Genomic DNA, 16,793 nt, shown 5'->3' on the forward strand with positions numbered 1-16,793 from the left:
AAACAATTTTCTAAAATTAGGTTGGAAGATTGGGACATATGCAAATGAACTTCTCTACACAAAGAAATATGATTGTAATACATTTACTTTTGTTAAAAAATGATTAAGGAAGATAGTTTAGGGGGTACAAGCAAGGTTTATTCAACACTTCAAGAAACAATCTCTAATTTGGAGATATGCAAAATGGGGTGGAAGGCAAGAAGCTTTATAGGGTAAAGAATAAAAAATGAGGAAGAGATAAAACAGAAAATATTCAGTTGGTTGAGGCCTCATAGTCAACCTTGTTTGGGTTGAGAAGGAATAAGGAAATAAAGAGTCCAGAATTGGCTTGAAGTTTGGGTACTGACTGACTGAATGTACTGTGTTTCTGGTCAAGAGGAGCATTTAAAGGCATGAAAGTTACTTAAGTTTTGATTTGCTGCCATGGCACCCAGGGCAGGAATGGCTCCATCTTGGGCCTAGAAACTAAAAAAAAAAGTTTATAGTATATTTCTAATAATTTATATTTCTATAATTTTAGTTAATTTTGGAAGCTACAGTTTTATCATCAAATGCTACTGTTGCTCTAGATGACATCAGTGTATCCCAGGAATGTGAAATTTCATATAAGACACTTCCAGGTACTAGTGTGCAAAGCAAAGGTAAGTTTTTTCTTTTTTTTCTTATGGTTGTTGCAATTTTGAACATTGAAATGGTTTTCTTTGATATCAAAATATAAAAATATAGGTATACATTTTAAGTTTTTGATATGTACCATTTAAAAAATCTTTCTTGAAGTTGTCACAATATTTTTCTGTTTTGGTTTTTGGCCACAAGGCATGTGGGATCTTAGCTTCCTGACCAGGGATGAAACCCTCACCCCCTGCATGGGAAGGCAAAGTCTTAACCACTAGACCAACAGAAAAGTTCCTCAAAATATAAAATATATTAGAATCCTTCATTAATATAGTTCACTATTCACTAATACCAGGATGTGGATTATGTCACATGTCCATGAAAACTAAAACATTTCTTTTTTTTTTGAAAAAAAGTAAAAATGCGGTCTATCACAGTCTAGGCCTGAGGCTATCCTCTAATAACACTGTATACTTGTGCCTAAAATTCTCACATACAGATTATTTAGTTATAATAGTTATGAAAGAATTTTAAATATTTTGCATGTTTTAAAATACCTCTCTAAAAATCAATTGTATTTTAATTTTGTTTGATACTTCAAGTGAATGTGTAATTAAATTCATGTTTCAGAATCACTCAGGAGTTCAAAACAAGTATTGCTTAGAAAAGTGACTTAAGGCCAAAGAAGAATTTCAAACTTGACCCTAAAATTATGTGTTTAAATTCAAAAGAATCTTTTCAAGAAACAGATGGAGTCTGACTAGTTCTTTGACTACATATTTTGTAGAGAATTTCAATTGAGAGAAACATATACTGTCATAAAAATGGATCCCAAATAATAGGATAGGCATTTTTGAAAACCTCTCTGTAATATATGGGCTTCCCTGGTGGCTTAATAATTCACCTGCCAATGTAGGAGACTCAGGTTTGATCTCTGGGTGGGGAAGATCCCCTAGAGAAGGAAATGGCAATCCACTTCAGTGTTCCTGTCCGAGGAATCTCATGGGCAGAGGAGCCTGGGGGTCTATAGCCCATGGGGTCTTTGTGAGAGTCCATTGAAACGGGTATACATTGTGCCTGCAGTTACTTTGTTATTTTAACCCTGGTTGACGTTTCTCTCTGACCACCCCTTTCCTCAGGTCTCACTTAAGAAACAAAAATGAATATTAAAAATGTTTCTGAAAATTGTCATACTTCATTTTATTAATCTCTTTACATGAAAAATAATTGCATGTGGATATCAGGCATGTCATACATTCTGAACTTATGTTTTCTTACATGACATATTTAGTGAGAGAAGTTAAATTCTTAAAAGGAGCTAAATGCATTAATTAAGGATGATATAGGAGAAACTATTTTAAATTGAGATCTGAGTTAAAGAACTTTTCACTAAGGATCTTTTATTAAAGGCATCTTTCACTGGGGAGGCTGTATATTCTATGTCCTAACTGTATTGTGTTAACATGCTTTTACATTATTCAGAATGTGTGTCCTGAATTTACAATAAACCATTCTAAGCTGTGTGTAGTGTGTGTGGGGGGTGGGGGTGGGGTTTTGATAGACATTACAGAATGTAAAGCAGCAGATTTAATGATTAATGAGTTTTGGAGGGTTAACCAGAATTACCTTATTTCTGATAATTAATTAAACATTTTCCTTCTCCTAATTAAATGCTGCATCACCAGAATTGGAATCGTAGGAAGGTGTTAGAGTTGACATTGAGGGCGGTGTATTTGGAAGCAGAAGTGGTTAAAGGTTTTAAATTATCAGTAAAATTAACCTTAGTAGAAGTCTCTGAGAATACTTGATCTCATTTACAGAGAATTCTCTTCATAAATTAACTCAAAACTCATTTATGTGTGCTTCAATTGGCACACCAGCTCACTTGGTTAGGGCATAATTCTCATTAGGCCAAATTACGTGAATTATTCCTGAAAGACTAAAGATTTTACACAAAGGAAAAAACTTTCTTACCATTTGTACAAATTTATCCAGTAGGCAATCATAAGATCTCCTTCATGAACTTTAGTATTTCCACCGAGCAGGAGTTTAGGGATGGGAGGAGAAGGGGACTTGTCAAGTCCTACTTACGGTGAGTTATGTTATATTTATGGCCAGAGATTTATTGAGACCCTATGCTTGCCATGTTTAGCTCATTTAAAAACTAGTGTTCATGAAACAATTACACATTCCATCTATTTGTTGGAAGAGAAAAAGATGTTTTATTCTCTCCATCTCTTCATTTGAAGCTGGACTTGTGCCACATGAGGACGCAGGCTGGACTTCATCCAGCAGGGTGTATGATTTCACATCTGACTGTCCAGATGGAGCAGAGGAAGCCAACTGTGGTGAGTGAGAGTCTAGACTCACTCGACTAAGATCTGTGGGTACATGTTTACTCTCTGAATGTTAAGTGCATGCTACTTAATTAATGAAGAATGTTTCTTTTTTTGTTATTAATATTTTAAAAATATTTTTATCGAGGTGTGATTAATGTATAACATTATATTGGTTTCAGACTACAACATAATGCTCTGATATTTGACTATAATGCAAAACAACCATGAAAATAAGTCTAGTTATATCACCATACGTAGCTATAAAATTTTTTCTTGTAATGAGAACTTTTATTTAAAAAAAATATTTATTTCACTGTACTGGATCTTAATTGTAGCATATGGGATCTTCGTTGCCCTTAACTTTAAAAATTTACTCACTTAACAACTTTCAAAAACACAATATAATATTATTGCTTATTATTACCATGCTATACATTATTACATCCTCATGACTTATTTATAAGTTTGTACCCTTTGATCCCCAATTCCCTGCCTCTGGCCATTACCAGTCTGTTCCCTGAACTAGGACCTTGGGTTTTTGTTGTCTGTCTGTTTTCTAGATTCCAGATGATGTCATATGGCATTTGTCTTTCTCTGGCAGACTTATTTCACTTAGCCTAATGCCCTCAAGGTCTATCTGTGTTGTCACAAATGACAAGATTCCTTTCTATTTTATGGCTGAATATTATTGCACTGTTTATGTACCACATTTTCTTCATTATTATAGTAATGCTGCAGTGAACATGGGTCACATATATCTTATTGAGTTAGTGTTTTTGTTTTCTTCAGATAAATTCAGGGTACCATCTGAGTGTCCTACACTTTTAACTCAGTTCTGACACTATCTACCCAGAGATGCCATTAAGTTCTACAGGTTAAGACTCAGTCCTACAAGACTGCCTCCCTTCTTCTGCTATACTTTGGATGATGGTCTCAAGTCCAGGTTGTTACTAATTGGCTGGCTCTGAATCAGGTTCCTTGGACTCCCTCCTTGGATTTGATTAATTTGCTAGGGCAGCTCACAGAACTCAGAGAAACATTCTACTTACTAGATAACCTGTTTATTATAAAAGGATCTAACTCAGCAACAGTTTGACGGAAGAGACAATGTGGGGGAAAGGATGAGGAGCTTCTGTGTCCTCTCCAGGTGCCTCTCAGCACCTCCACATGTTCACCAACCTAGAAGCTCTCCAGACTCCATCCTTTTCAGTTATTATGGAGGCTTCATTACATAGATATTAACATGATTGATTAAATCATTGGCCACCAATTCAACCTCCAGCCTATCTCCTCTCCTCAGTGGTCAGGGGTAGGACTGGAAGTTCCAACCTCTAATCACCTATTTGGCTTCATTGGCAACCACCCTCCACCCTTAGGTTCACTCCAAAGTTGCCTAATTAACATGAGAAAACACAACTTTGTTATTCTGCATACTTAGGAATCCTTAGTTGCCGAGAATCCACCTGCAGTGCAGGAACCTCCGGAGATGCAGGTTTGATCCCTGGGTTGGGAAGATCCCTTGGAGAAGGGAATGGCAACCTACTCCAGTATTCTTGCCTGGAGAATCCCATGGACAGAGGAGCATGGTGGGCTATAGTCCACAGGGTCACAAAGGGTTGGACAGGACTGAAGCGACTTAGCATGCATGCGTGCATACTTAGGAAATTCCAAGGATTTTAGGAACTCTGAACCAGAAACAGGGATGAACCTTTTGGATGTAATCCCGCTTGTGTATATTTGCTTTTGTTGACTCAGCTTCTGGTGTCAAATTGGAAAAAGGTTGCAAAGACTTTTGTCATGGAGCTTCTTTCCTGTGTTTTCTTCTAGAACTTTTATGGTTTCAGGTCTTATGTTGAAGTTTGTAATCTATTTGAGTTAATTTTTGTGTATGGTATAAAGAGAGTGGCCCACTTTGGTTTTATTTTTATGTGACTGTCCATTGTTCCCAGCACCATTTGTTGAAGAGACTATCTTTTCCCCATTGTTTATTTTTACCTTCTTTAATGAACATTAATTATCTTTGGGTGGGTTTACTTTTGGGCTCTCTAGTCTGTTCCATTGATTTGTGTTTGTTTTAATGTATGGCAATAACATAGTTTTAATTATGATACCTTTGTAATATAATTCGAAATCAGGGTGTGAGATGCCTCTGTCTTTGTTCTTTCTTGTTTCTCAAGATTGCTTTGGGTATTTGGTGTCTCTTGTGGTTCCATAAAAATTTTAGGATAGTTTGTTCTATTTTTTTTGAAAAATACTCCTGAAACTTTGTTAGGGATTGCATTAAATCTGTAGATTGCCTCATGGGGAGGGGGTTTGGGGGGGTAGCATGGGCATTATAGCAATATTAATTCTTACAATTCATTGAGCATAGAAAATTGTTCCATTTATTTGTGTCATCACCCATTTCTTTCATTAATGTTTTATATATTTTAGTGTCCAGATTTTTCATCCCCTTGGTTAAATTGATTCGTAAATACTTTGTGGTGTCTTTTTTTTTTTTTTGGGTGCACTTTTAAGTGTCAATTTTTTCTTAATTTATCTCTCATAGTTCATTATTGATATATAGAAAGGCAATAGATTTTTGTGTATTGTTAATGTATCCTGCAGCTTTACCAATTTGTTGATTGGTTCTAACAGATTTTTGGGGAATCTTTTATATTCATGTCATCTGTAAATAGTTTTATTTTTTGTTTCTGATTTTGATGCTCTTTATTTTATTTTTCTTGGTAGATATTGTGACTAGGTCTCCCAATACTGTTAAATAAAGATGGTAAGTGTAGGCCTCTTTGTCCTGTACTTGATCTTAGAGGGAAAATGTTCAGCTTTCATTGTAGATTATGATGTTGATTGTGGGCTTGTCATATATGGCTTTTACTATGTTGAGCTACATCCTCTTAATACCCATTTGGTTGAGAGTTTTTATCATAAATGGATGTTGAATTTTGTCAGGTGCTTTTTCTGCATCTATGGAGATGATCATTTGGTTTTTATCCTTCCTTTTGTTCACATGATGTATCACATTTGCTTCATTTTGTTACATGGTGTGTTACATTTGTAAATACTGAGGCATCACTGCATTCCTGAAATGAATCCTTCTTGATCCTAGTGTTTGATCCTTTTAAGGTGCTCTTGAATTTGGTTTGCTAATATTTTTATTGAGGTGTTTGATGAAGATCTTTGTTCATCAGGAATATTGGCCCCCCTTTTTTTCCTTGTGGCATCCTTTTCTGATTTTGGTATCTGGGTAATGTTGGCCTGAAGGTATATTTGGAAGTGTTCTTCCATTTGGAGAAATTTGCTGGGATGCTGTAGGCTAGATTTGGTTAACAGCTTAGTAGTCAAGAAAGAAACTATCCACAGAGATACCTGCAAAACTCACTGAAGGGTGACTTATCCGCACTGTCTTATAAGGCTGGTGGTCATGATTTAAGAACAAAAACAAGAAAAAAGTACCCTGGAACCAAAAAGGGAAGTTCTTTATTCTGCCATTCTTTGTGGCATTCTTTGCTCTTTACTAAGAAAGCCAACCATTGTATGAGCTATTGAAAAGAGAAATGTTTGCACAGTCCAGCTCCGTTATCTCAAAGCAGAGCAAAGAGGGTAGATTTGGAGCTGGGACACAATGTGATTATAATTGGCACACATTCCTAATGTTGTATAGTTTGTAATTGGTGGAAGGCCATCTTACATCTGGGTAATCTGTTCCCAGAACACATTCTTAACCACACATTTTGCAACCTTTCTGTCCTTTCAAGTTCATCAGTAAATTGAAAATGATAGTTTCCAGAAATGAAAAGTTGCTTCCTTGGTCAGTTTGAGCAATAGGAAATTTGAAGCCAGTGAAAGAATTTACTTTTGGAGGAGAAATCATGCTCTCAGGCCCCTAGGATGTCAAATGGTATCTTAGGAATTCTGTCTAGAAGTTTTAAAACATTAATATCCTTAAACAAAAAAAGAAAAGAATGAAACCTTAATCTTTTCCCTTTAGAAATTATTTTATCACATTACATTTCATAAATCAGAAATGCACTAAATTTCTTTCCATTCCATTTGTGTGTTTCAAGGATTTAAAAGACTTATAGACACAAAAAGAGGATAGGGATCTTTATTTGGCATTGGATCCATGATTACAGTGAATTGAGTTAAAAAATAAGCAAATGAACTTCAGTTCTCTAAAATCTTTGTCTTTTATTTCTTTGCTTGTCCAACCCCCCGCCCCCAGCCCTGGCAAGGCTGATTTTATCGTGATGAATCTGTTTTGTCATACAAATGCTAATTCTTCAACCCATTTTTATAAATTCATACATTAAAGATTCCAGCAGTGAGTTGAGATGAAGTAAAGGCACAGTAAAGAATCTGGAGTAAAAGCAGGCATCTTTTGTCTTCTTTGCAGCAAAAAAGAGAAGTAAGCACAGTGATTTTAGGCTGAGAGTTTAGCAGTGAACTTACTTGTCAGTTTTCCCATAGAAAGCTTAATTGCTTTAAAAAAAAAAAAAAGATTTTCTGTAAGGAGGAAAAGACGATACCACACTCAGGATTTCTACACATAAAAATAAATTCTCTGTAAAAGGAACATTGCTCCTCTAGGGTTTCAAATATTAATATCTTAATGCAATTTATTCTAATTTTCACAACTATCTTGGACCTAATTTGAGTTGTCTTCTTTATAATAAGAATGATTATGACTTACCTCAAAAGAGTTATTAAAATTACTATGATTTAGGTGTTCTGTGTCTCTAAAATATCTTTGAACTTTTTAGGAAAAATTACCAAATGTAATTTTTAACCAATTTTGGTAAAAGACATAGTTTATCAGATAGATGAGAAAGCCTGTATTTTTTAAAACAACTCTTTGTATTTTAAAGGTATTATAATATTCCCAAACATCATTTTCTAAGCACTTGTTATGTACTTCTGTCTAAAAACTAGTTAGTAGAAAATGCATATGCTTTTTTTCTAAAAATAGATCTACATAATTTCTCGTTTTCTACTTTTCTCTCTGTTCACAGAAAAAAACACATACATCAGTACTTGGTTTGAATTCAATAAAGTCTAAGCCAAAGCAGGTTGAGCAGAAAAGGAAAGAGTGATTTATTATTTTTCTGATTTGACTTTTCAAACTTAAATACTGGCTGTTTATTTTTCCCAAACTACTATGTCTGCTAAATATAAAAATGTATGTATTAAACACTGGCATTTCTACAGCTGATAGTAAGGTAGAGGCTAAGTGATTTTATGTGTTGATGCTTTGGAGGCCATTTCCATGTACTTTTACTAATATTTTACCTTCCATTGGGCTTCCCTGATGGCTCAGATGGTAAAGAATCCACCTGAATGCAGGAGACCCAGGTTTGATCCCTGGGTTGGGAAGGTCCCCAGGAGAAGGGAATGGCTACTCACTCCAGTATTCTTGCCCAGAGAACTCCATGGACAGAGGAACCTGATGGGCTACAGTCCATGAGGTCTCAAAGAGTTGGACATGACTGAGGGACTAACATTTTGATTCACTTCGCTTTACCTTCCAATAGTAATTTTTGTATTCTGCAGCGAGACAAATTTCTTTCATGACACAACAGCATTGTGAGAAAGCTTGAATTTTCCATATCTGTTTCTTTTGCTATTTGTTGAGAATGTGTGTATGTTTGTGTCTGTCTGTGTGAGAGAGATCTAATGACAGCTCTGTTTTTACTGCTTATATTCTAAAAAAAAAAATGTTTTTTGAGAAGGTATTTTTTGGTGAGATTGAACATATATAAACTTAATTATAGAATTAAAGGCTTCCTAAAATGCACTTTTCTGTATAACCACAAATTGCTTTTTATTTTAATGAAAGATGGGAAAATAAGCTATTTCCTATTTTCTATCTAATGATGTTTTCTATAGACCCAACTGCCAGGGGAAAAGAGGGTCTCCAAATAAAACTAAATTTGCTAATTATTTAGCATCTTGCTTAAATGTATATCAATCTACACATTTTTTTAGAAAGAAGGCTATCTTGCTATTTTTTTTTCTTACTTAACTGGGTTCTCTTTCTCTTCATATTGTCCTCCACGATTTAGACACTGTTTTCCCTTCCAAAAAAAATAAATAAATAAAATCTCCCTAGACAGAGGTAACTGTAAAAGACTAGAATGGAAAGTTGTTTCTTGTGAAGGCTCATCATTTCTGTGACATAAAACTAAGAAGTTGAGAAAAAATCCATTCATTCTCATTTGTGGGGCCATTGATCACTGAGGGAAAAAAAACTATTTCTGTAAACAAGTAAAATCTGGTAAATGACCCATGATGATTTGATCAGTCTTTGCTGTGGATAATTATGTTGTTAGACTAGAGAAATTCAGGACAGTAGAGATAAAATAATAAAATAGGTAATGCAGTAGACAGTAAATTTTCTCAGTTGAAAATTCTATTGAGAATGTGAATCTATGTCTTTCTTTAATAGAAAAGCCTTTTTCTATGATTATTTAAGATTAAATTTCAATAAATTACATTATTAAGAGTATCTATGGAAAGATTTTGTGTGCATTATTGCATTGAGCTCAGTTCAGTTTAGTTGCTCAGTCATGTCTGACTTTTGCAACCCCATAGACTGCAGCATGCCAGGTTTCCCTGTCCATTACCAACTCCTGGAGCTTGCTGAAACTCACATCAAGTTGGTGATGCCATCCAACCATCTCATCCTCTGTTCTCCTCTTCTCCTCCAGTCTTCAATCTTTCCTAGCATCAGGGTCTTTTCCAATCAGTCAGTTCTTCACATCGGGTGGCCAAAGTATTGGAACTTCAGCATCAGCCCTTCCAAGGAATATTCAGGACTGATTTCATTTAGGATGGACTGTTTGGATCTCCTTGCTATCCAAGGCACTCTCAAGTCTTCTCCAGCACCACAGTTCAAAAGCATCAATTCTTCAGTGCTCAGCTTTCTTTATGGTCCAACTCTCACATCCATACATGACTACTGGAAAAACCATACCTTTGACTATGCGGACCTTTGTCAGCAAAGTAATGTCTCTGTTTTTTAATATGCTGTCTAGGTTTGTCACAGCTTTTCCTCCAAGAAGCAAGCATCTTTTAATTTCATGGCTGCAGTCACCATCTGCAGTGATTTTGGATCCCAAGAAAATAAACTCCATCACTGTTTCCATTGTTTCCCCATCTATTTGCCATGAAGTGATGGGACCAGATGTCATGATCTTAGCTTATTGAATGTTGAGTTTTAAGCTAGCTTTTTCACTCTCTTCTTTCACTTTGATCAAGAGGCACTTGGATTTTATTTTTCAGCATGATCATTTTTCTTCTTCACTCTGAAAATTATAAGCTAGAAGTATAAGTGGAATTATTTTTGCTTGTATACCCCAACTACTTCAGTCCTTCTCTTTAGTTTCACACCTACTACAGTTGTCCATTTAGTTTCTATTTTCAGGTTAGTGATGGTTGTGAGGAGAAATATAAGGGGATTTAATCATCCTCTCCTGTTGAACACTAGATTTGCTTAGCAGTCCCTGTCTCCTTGCCTTGAAGAACTTTACCACTGTAGATAGTGAAGTTATCATTTTCTTCCGGGGTTGATAGAAACCCCTTTCTTTGGGGTGTAGACTTAAACATAGATTTAAAGATGGTATGATAATAATATACATTCTGTTACACACTTCTCATGCACTTATTTTGTTCCTGACATTGTTTAAAATAAACTTATATGTGTAAACAATTTATAGCTAAGAAAAATAAGGCACACAGAATGAATGTCACGGCTCTTCCTATGGTCGTGGTCATGCAGTTAGTTCAGTAGAGCTAGAGGTGGGAGTGAAAAATGAATCTTGGGATTGATTTTCATTTCACCTACTGAGTCTTCAGGGTGCTTAAATTTGTAAAGTTCTCAAAGAATGTAAACCTTTTCACCCCCATGGGCATTTATAAGAGAGGCATTAAAATCGGTTGGTATTTCCAGTGACTGTATTTTAAGACTGTTTGAGCATTTCCAACACTTTGTTAGGTTTGTATGGTAGACACAGAAAGGAGTTTTTACTTTAGGGAAAAGCAATCTAGTGAGAAAATCTAGACATGTGTGCATAAAAGAAGTCATGATAATCTATTGCCAGTCAAACCTGGTTAATAATAATAATAAACAGTGGTTGTACTTAATATCTGCTAAAAGAAATGTGTGTAGAATATGTAGAGATATTAATATATTTGCTCTGCTGTGAGTAGCACACAGAATTCGACAACACATTAAAATGGTCATAACACCATGATCATGTTGGCTTTATCACAGGCATGCAAGCATTCTTAAATATATGCAAATCAACCAATGTGATACACCATATTAACAAATTGAAAGATAAAAACCATATGATAATCTCAATAGATGCAGAAAAATCTTTCAACAGAATTCAACACCCATTTATGATTAAAAAACTCTTCAAAAAATGGGCATCAAAGGAACCTACCTCAACATAATAAAGGCCATATATGATAAACCCACAGCAAACATTATTCTCAATGGTGAAAAACTGAAAGCATTCCTTGTAAGATCAGGAACAAGACAAGGGTTCCCACTCTCACTACTATTATTCGACATAGTTTTGGAAGTCCTAGCTGTGGCAATCAGAGAAGAGAAAGAAAGAAAAGGAATCCAGACTGGAAAAGAAGTAAAACTCTCACTGTTTGCAGATGACACGATACTATACATACAAAACCCTAAAGATATCTTCAGAAAATTACTAGAGCTAATCATTGAATTTACAAAGTGGCAGGATACAGAATGACTACACAGAAATCACTTGTATTCCTATACCCTAACAATGAAATATCAGAAGGAGAAATCAAGGAATCAATCCCATTTACCATTGTAATAAAAAGAATAAAATACCAAGGAATAAACCTACCTAAGGATAGAAAAGAGCTGTGTGCAGAGAACTATAAGACACTGATGAAAGAAATCAAAGATGACATAAACAGATGGAGAGATATTCCATGTTCCTGGGTTAGGAAGAATCAATATTGTGAAAATAACTATACTACCAAATGCAATCTATAGATTCAATGCAATCCTTACCAAATTACCAATGGAATTTTTCACAGACCTAGAACAAAAAATCTCACAATTAATATGGAAACACAAAAGATCCCGAATAGCCAAAGCAATCTTGAGAAAGAAGAATGGAGCTGGAGGAATCAACTTTTCTGACTTCAGACTATACTACAAGGCTATAGTCATCAAGAGAGGATGGTACTGATACAAAAACAGAAACAAAGACCAATGGAACAAGATAGAAAGCCAAGAGATAAATCCATGCATCTCTGGATACCCTAATTTTGACAAAGGAGGTAAGAATATACAATGAAGCAAAGATAGTCTCTTCAGTAAGTGCTGCTGGGAAAACTGGACAGCTACTGGTAAAAGAATAAAATTAGAACACTTTGTAACACCATGCACAAAGATAAACTCAAAATGGATTAAAGATGTAAATATAAGACCAGAAACTATAAAACTCAGAGGAAAACATGGGCAGAACACTCTATGAGGTGAATCACAACGAGATCCTCTATGACCCACCTCCTACAGTAATGAAAATAAAAGCATAAATAAACAGGTGAGACCTAATAAAAACTTTTGCACAGCAAAGGAAATTATACGTAAGGTGATAAGACAACCCTCAGAATGGGAAAAACTAATAACAAATGAAACAACTGACAAAGGATTAACTTCAAGACTATATTAGCAGCTCATACAAATGGGTACCAGAAAAACAGCTCAATAAAAAAGTGGGCAAGAGACCTAAACAGACATTTCTCCAAAGAAGACATACAGATGGCTAATAAACACTTGAAAAGATAATCAATATCACTCATTATTAGAGAAATGCAAATCAAAACTACAGTGAGATATCACCTCATACCAGTCAGAATGGCCATCAAAAAATCTACAAACAATAAATGCAGGAGAGGGTTTGGAGAAAAGGGAACCCTTTTGCACTGTTGGTGGGAATGCAAATTGATACAGCCACTATGGAGAAGAATATGGGGATTCTGACCAGAATCTAGAATGGCCTCTAGAAAGATGGTACTGATGAACCTATTTGCAGAGCAGCAATGGAGACACAAACATTGATAACAGACTTATGGACACAGCTCGTGGTGGGGAGGAAGGAGAGGGTGGGAGGTATGGGGAGAATAACATGGAAACATACATTACCATATATAAAATAGATAGCCAATGGGAATTTGCTGTTTGACTCAGGGAACTCAAACCAGGGCTCCGTAACAACGTAGAGGGGTAGATGGGGAGGGAGGTGGGAGAGATGTTCAAGTGGGAGGGCACATGGGTAAATCTACGGCTGATTCATGTTGATGTTTGTTGGTTCATATTGTGTTAGTAGAAACCAACACAATACTGTAAAGCAATTATCCTTCAATTAAAAATAAAGTTACAAAATAGATGAAAGTATACATAAAAATGTAACTAATAGAAAAAGCTGGTTTTTCTCCATAGACAATAAGGGTGGACTAGGATAGGCATGAATCAGATTCTAAAATGAGAAGATTGTGGGAAAGGTTTAATGAAAAGTTTGAGAATAAACATTTCTTGACTTCAGTTGAAAATTCCATACAGAACAGGTGAAGTTCGCTGGAAGCACAGTTTGTGTTGGTGTAATCAAATTGTTGATAAAAGTAGAGTGAGGCAAGTTGGCTGGGAAAGTTTTTACCTGGGGCATTAGTGTTGTAATATTGGGCTAGAGGAGTGGGTACTTTGGGAGAGTGCCTGGAAAGAGTCGATAATAGTAGGAAGCAGATGTCGTTTAACACTTGCTGTCCTTGGGGTTAGTTCATGCAGTCAATAAGTATTTATCAAGCACTGTACTTGATTCAACAGCTGTTTACAGGGTGAACAAGACACATGTAGTTCCTACCTTCTTAGGGATTACAGTGTAGTGGGGAGAACTATATTACACTAATAGAGCCATGGTTCTAATTCTGATGAGGATTATGTAAGAGTTACAGAGTGAAAGTTAATAGATTGACTCTTTGATTAGCCCTAGTCTTAAGATACCAGTTTTTCTTAGTATACTAGCCTTTTTTAAAAATTAAAATAAAAAATTTTAGAGCAATTTTAAGTTGACAGCACAACTGAGAAGGTACAGAGAGTCTCTATAGAACCCCTACCCCCAATACATGCATGACTCCTGCCATTATCAGCATCACCCACCAGGATGGGATATTTCTTACAGTTGATGAACTTATATTGACACATCATAATCATTCAAAGTCCATAGTATACCTCATGGTTCACTCTTGGTGTTGTGCATTCTATGGGTTTGGACAAATATATAAATACATATATCCATCATTATAGTATCATGCAAAATATTTTCACTGCCCTAAAAAATCCTCTGTGCTCTGCTGTTCCATCTCTTACCTGTTCCCAACTACGAGCAAACACTGATCTGTTCATTGTTTCCATAGTGTTTATTGCCTTCGCTGTAAGGTCAGGTAGTTGGGATCATATGCTTTATAGCCATTTCAGATTGGCTTCTTTTATTTAGTAATACTCATTTAAGGTTTTTTCGTGGCTTTCAAGTGCATTACTTTTTTGTGCTGATTAATAGTCCATTGTTCAATATTCCATATGAAGAAAGCAGCTGTAAACATCTATGTGCAGGATTTTGTGTGGACATGCATTTTTGGTTCCTTTTTGGGTAAATGCCAAGGAACATGATCACTGGATTATATGTAAGATTGTGTTTAATTTTCTAAGAAACTGACAAACTGTCTTCCAAAGTGGCTATACCATTTCACATACTCACCAGCAATGAATGCGAGTTCCTGTTGCTCCACAGTCTCACCAGCATTTGTTGTCATCAGTTCAGATTTTGACGATTGTAATATGTGTATGGTGGTATCTCAGTGTTGTTTTAATTTGCATTTCCTTGATGATGTACAAACATGCAGCATCTTTTCATATGCTCATTTGCCAGCTGTGTATCTTCTTTGGTGGGGTGTCTTCAAGTCTTTGGACTATTTTTTAATCAGATAGTTTATTTTCTTATTGTTGAGTGTTAAGATTTTTTAAATTTTGGACGAGAGTCCTTTATCAGCTGTGTCTTTAAGTATTTTCTCCCAGTCTGTGGTTTGTCTTCTCATTCTTTTCATGACATTGTCTTTTTCAATTTTAATTGAAGTACAGTTGACTTACAGTATTATATTAGTTTCAGGTATACAACATATAATTCTATATTTTATAGATTATGCACCATAAAAATTTATAATATTACCGATTATATATTCCCTGTGCTGTATATTACATCCCTGTGACTTATAAGTCAAACACAGAAAGAAAATACTGTATGTTGACATTGTCTTTTGCGAGCAGAAAATTTTAATTTTAATGAAGTCTAGTTTATTAATTATTTCTTTCATAGCTTATGCTTTGGTATTGTACCTAAAAAGTCATTTAAATTTTCTTCTAAGTTATCTTCTAGGAGTTTTATAGTTTTACATTTTGCATTTAGGATTGTGATCCATTTGAAGTTAATTTTTGTGAATGGTATAAGGTCTATGTCTAGTCTTCCCTGCATTGGAAGATAAAGTCTTAAACTACTGGACTGCTGGGGGCATCCCTGAATTTTAGTAGAATGGAAAATGGGTGTCTTATGTAATACTTATCAGTTTTTATCTGGAATCACAGGATGTAGAGTGAGTAACACAGAGAAGCAAGATTGAAGGAGGAGATCACTATTGTCTATGGTTTGGATAGTTCTGACATTAACAGGGCAGTGAGTTGAAGAAATAATTATTGAATAATTTTATTGACATAATAAAGTAATTGAAACTTTGATATTGGATAGAATTTACTGGGGAGAGAGTATAGGCTAAGAGCCAGTGTTTTTAACTGAAATTCTGTCATGGTGACACCACTTGAGGTTTTCCATTCCAGATAAAGTATGATATTTAATTACATCTCCTTTGAGAGGCAATTAAATATAATTATAAATAAGATGAACAAAAGGGTCAAATAGAACCTAAAGAGAGACACACAATTAGGGAACTCTGACAAAGGAGAAACCTAGTTAAAAAAAAATTAGGAGTGATTTTTTAGGAGTGGATGGACTAAGTGGGCTTGTATTAGGGGGTCACAACTAAGTATGTCTAACTCAGTAATAGAATCAAGAACATGGGGGAAAATAAGAAATGAGAGAGAAGTTATTTCTGGAAAAAGGAAAGTCACCACTGATGCTTTTAACAAGTGCATTTTGAGTGCCTGCTCTATGCCAGGTATATAGATCCCACAGTCAGTAAAACAAACAGATATCCCTCTCTTCTTGGAACTTGCTTCCAAGTAGGGGAGAGACTGAGACTATGATAAATGAGCAGAGTGAATATATCAATAAGTGAGCAGAGTGCGTACTATTTTAGAAGGGGTGTATGTTATAAGAAATAGAGTGGTGTAAGGCAATCAGGTAATAGTGGAGGGGAGGACTTTGCAATTTTAAATAGGATTGTCATAGTAGCTCTCAAAGACAAGGTGGTTTAAAGCAGACTTAAGGGAAGGGAAATAAACTGAGAATATCTCAGAGAAAAGATTTTCAGGCAGAAAGCAAGAACAAAGGGATTGAGACAGGAGGCTACCTGGTGGGTTTGAGCAATAGCAAGTGATCTGTTTGGCTGGAAGAGAGTGATTATAAGAAAAAAGGACTTCCCTGGGGGCTTGGGTAAAGAATCTGCCTGCCAATGCAAGAGACACAAGTTCAGTCCCTGATCAGGGAAGATTCCACATTCCTTGAAGCATCTAAGACTGTGCACCAGAACTATTGAACTTGTGCTCTAGAGCCTGGGAGCTGCAAC

The 16,793-nt window shown here is 35.5% G+C and overlaps 1 protein-coding gene across 1 annotated transcript in view; it reads left to right on the forward strand.

The window, feature by feature from the left end:
- MALRD1 (MAM and LDL receptor class A domain containing 1) overlaps positions 1-16,793 on the forward strand; it is a 515,151-nt gene that overhangs the window by 87,823 nt on the left and 410,535 nt on the right. The window contains exon 14 of the mRNA XM_043884605.1: positions 521-641. Within this exon, the coding sequence (XP_043740540.1) occupies positions 521-641 (121 nt within the window). The remainder of the gene's footprint in view (positions 1-520; positions 642-16,793) is intronic.

This window comes from Cervus elaphus, chromosome 23 (genome assembly GCF_910594005.1).
Source record: "Cervus elaphus chromosome 23, mCerEla1.1, whole genome shotgun sequence".
Lineage (NCBI taxonomy): Eukaryota > Metazoa > Chordata > Mammalia > Artiodactyla > Cervidae > Cervus > Cervus elaphus.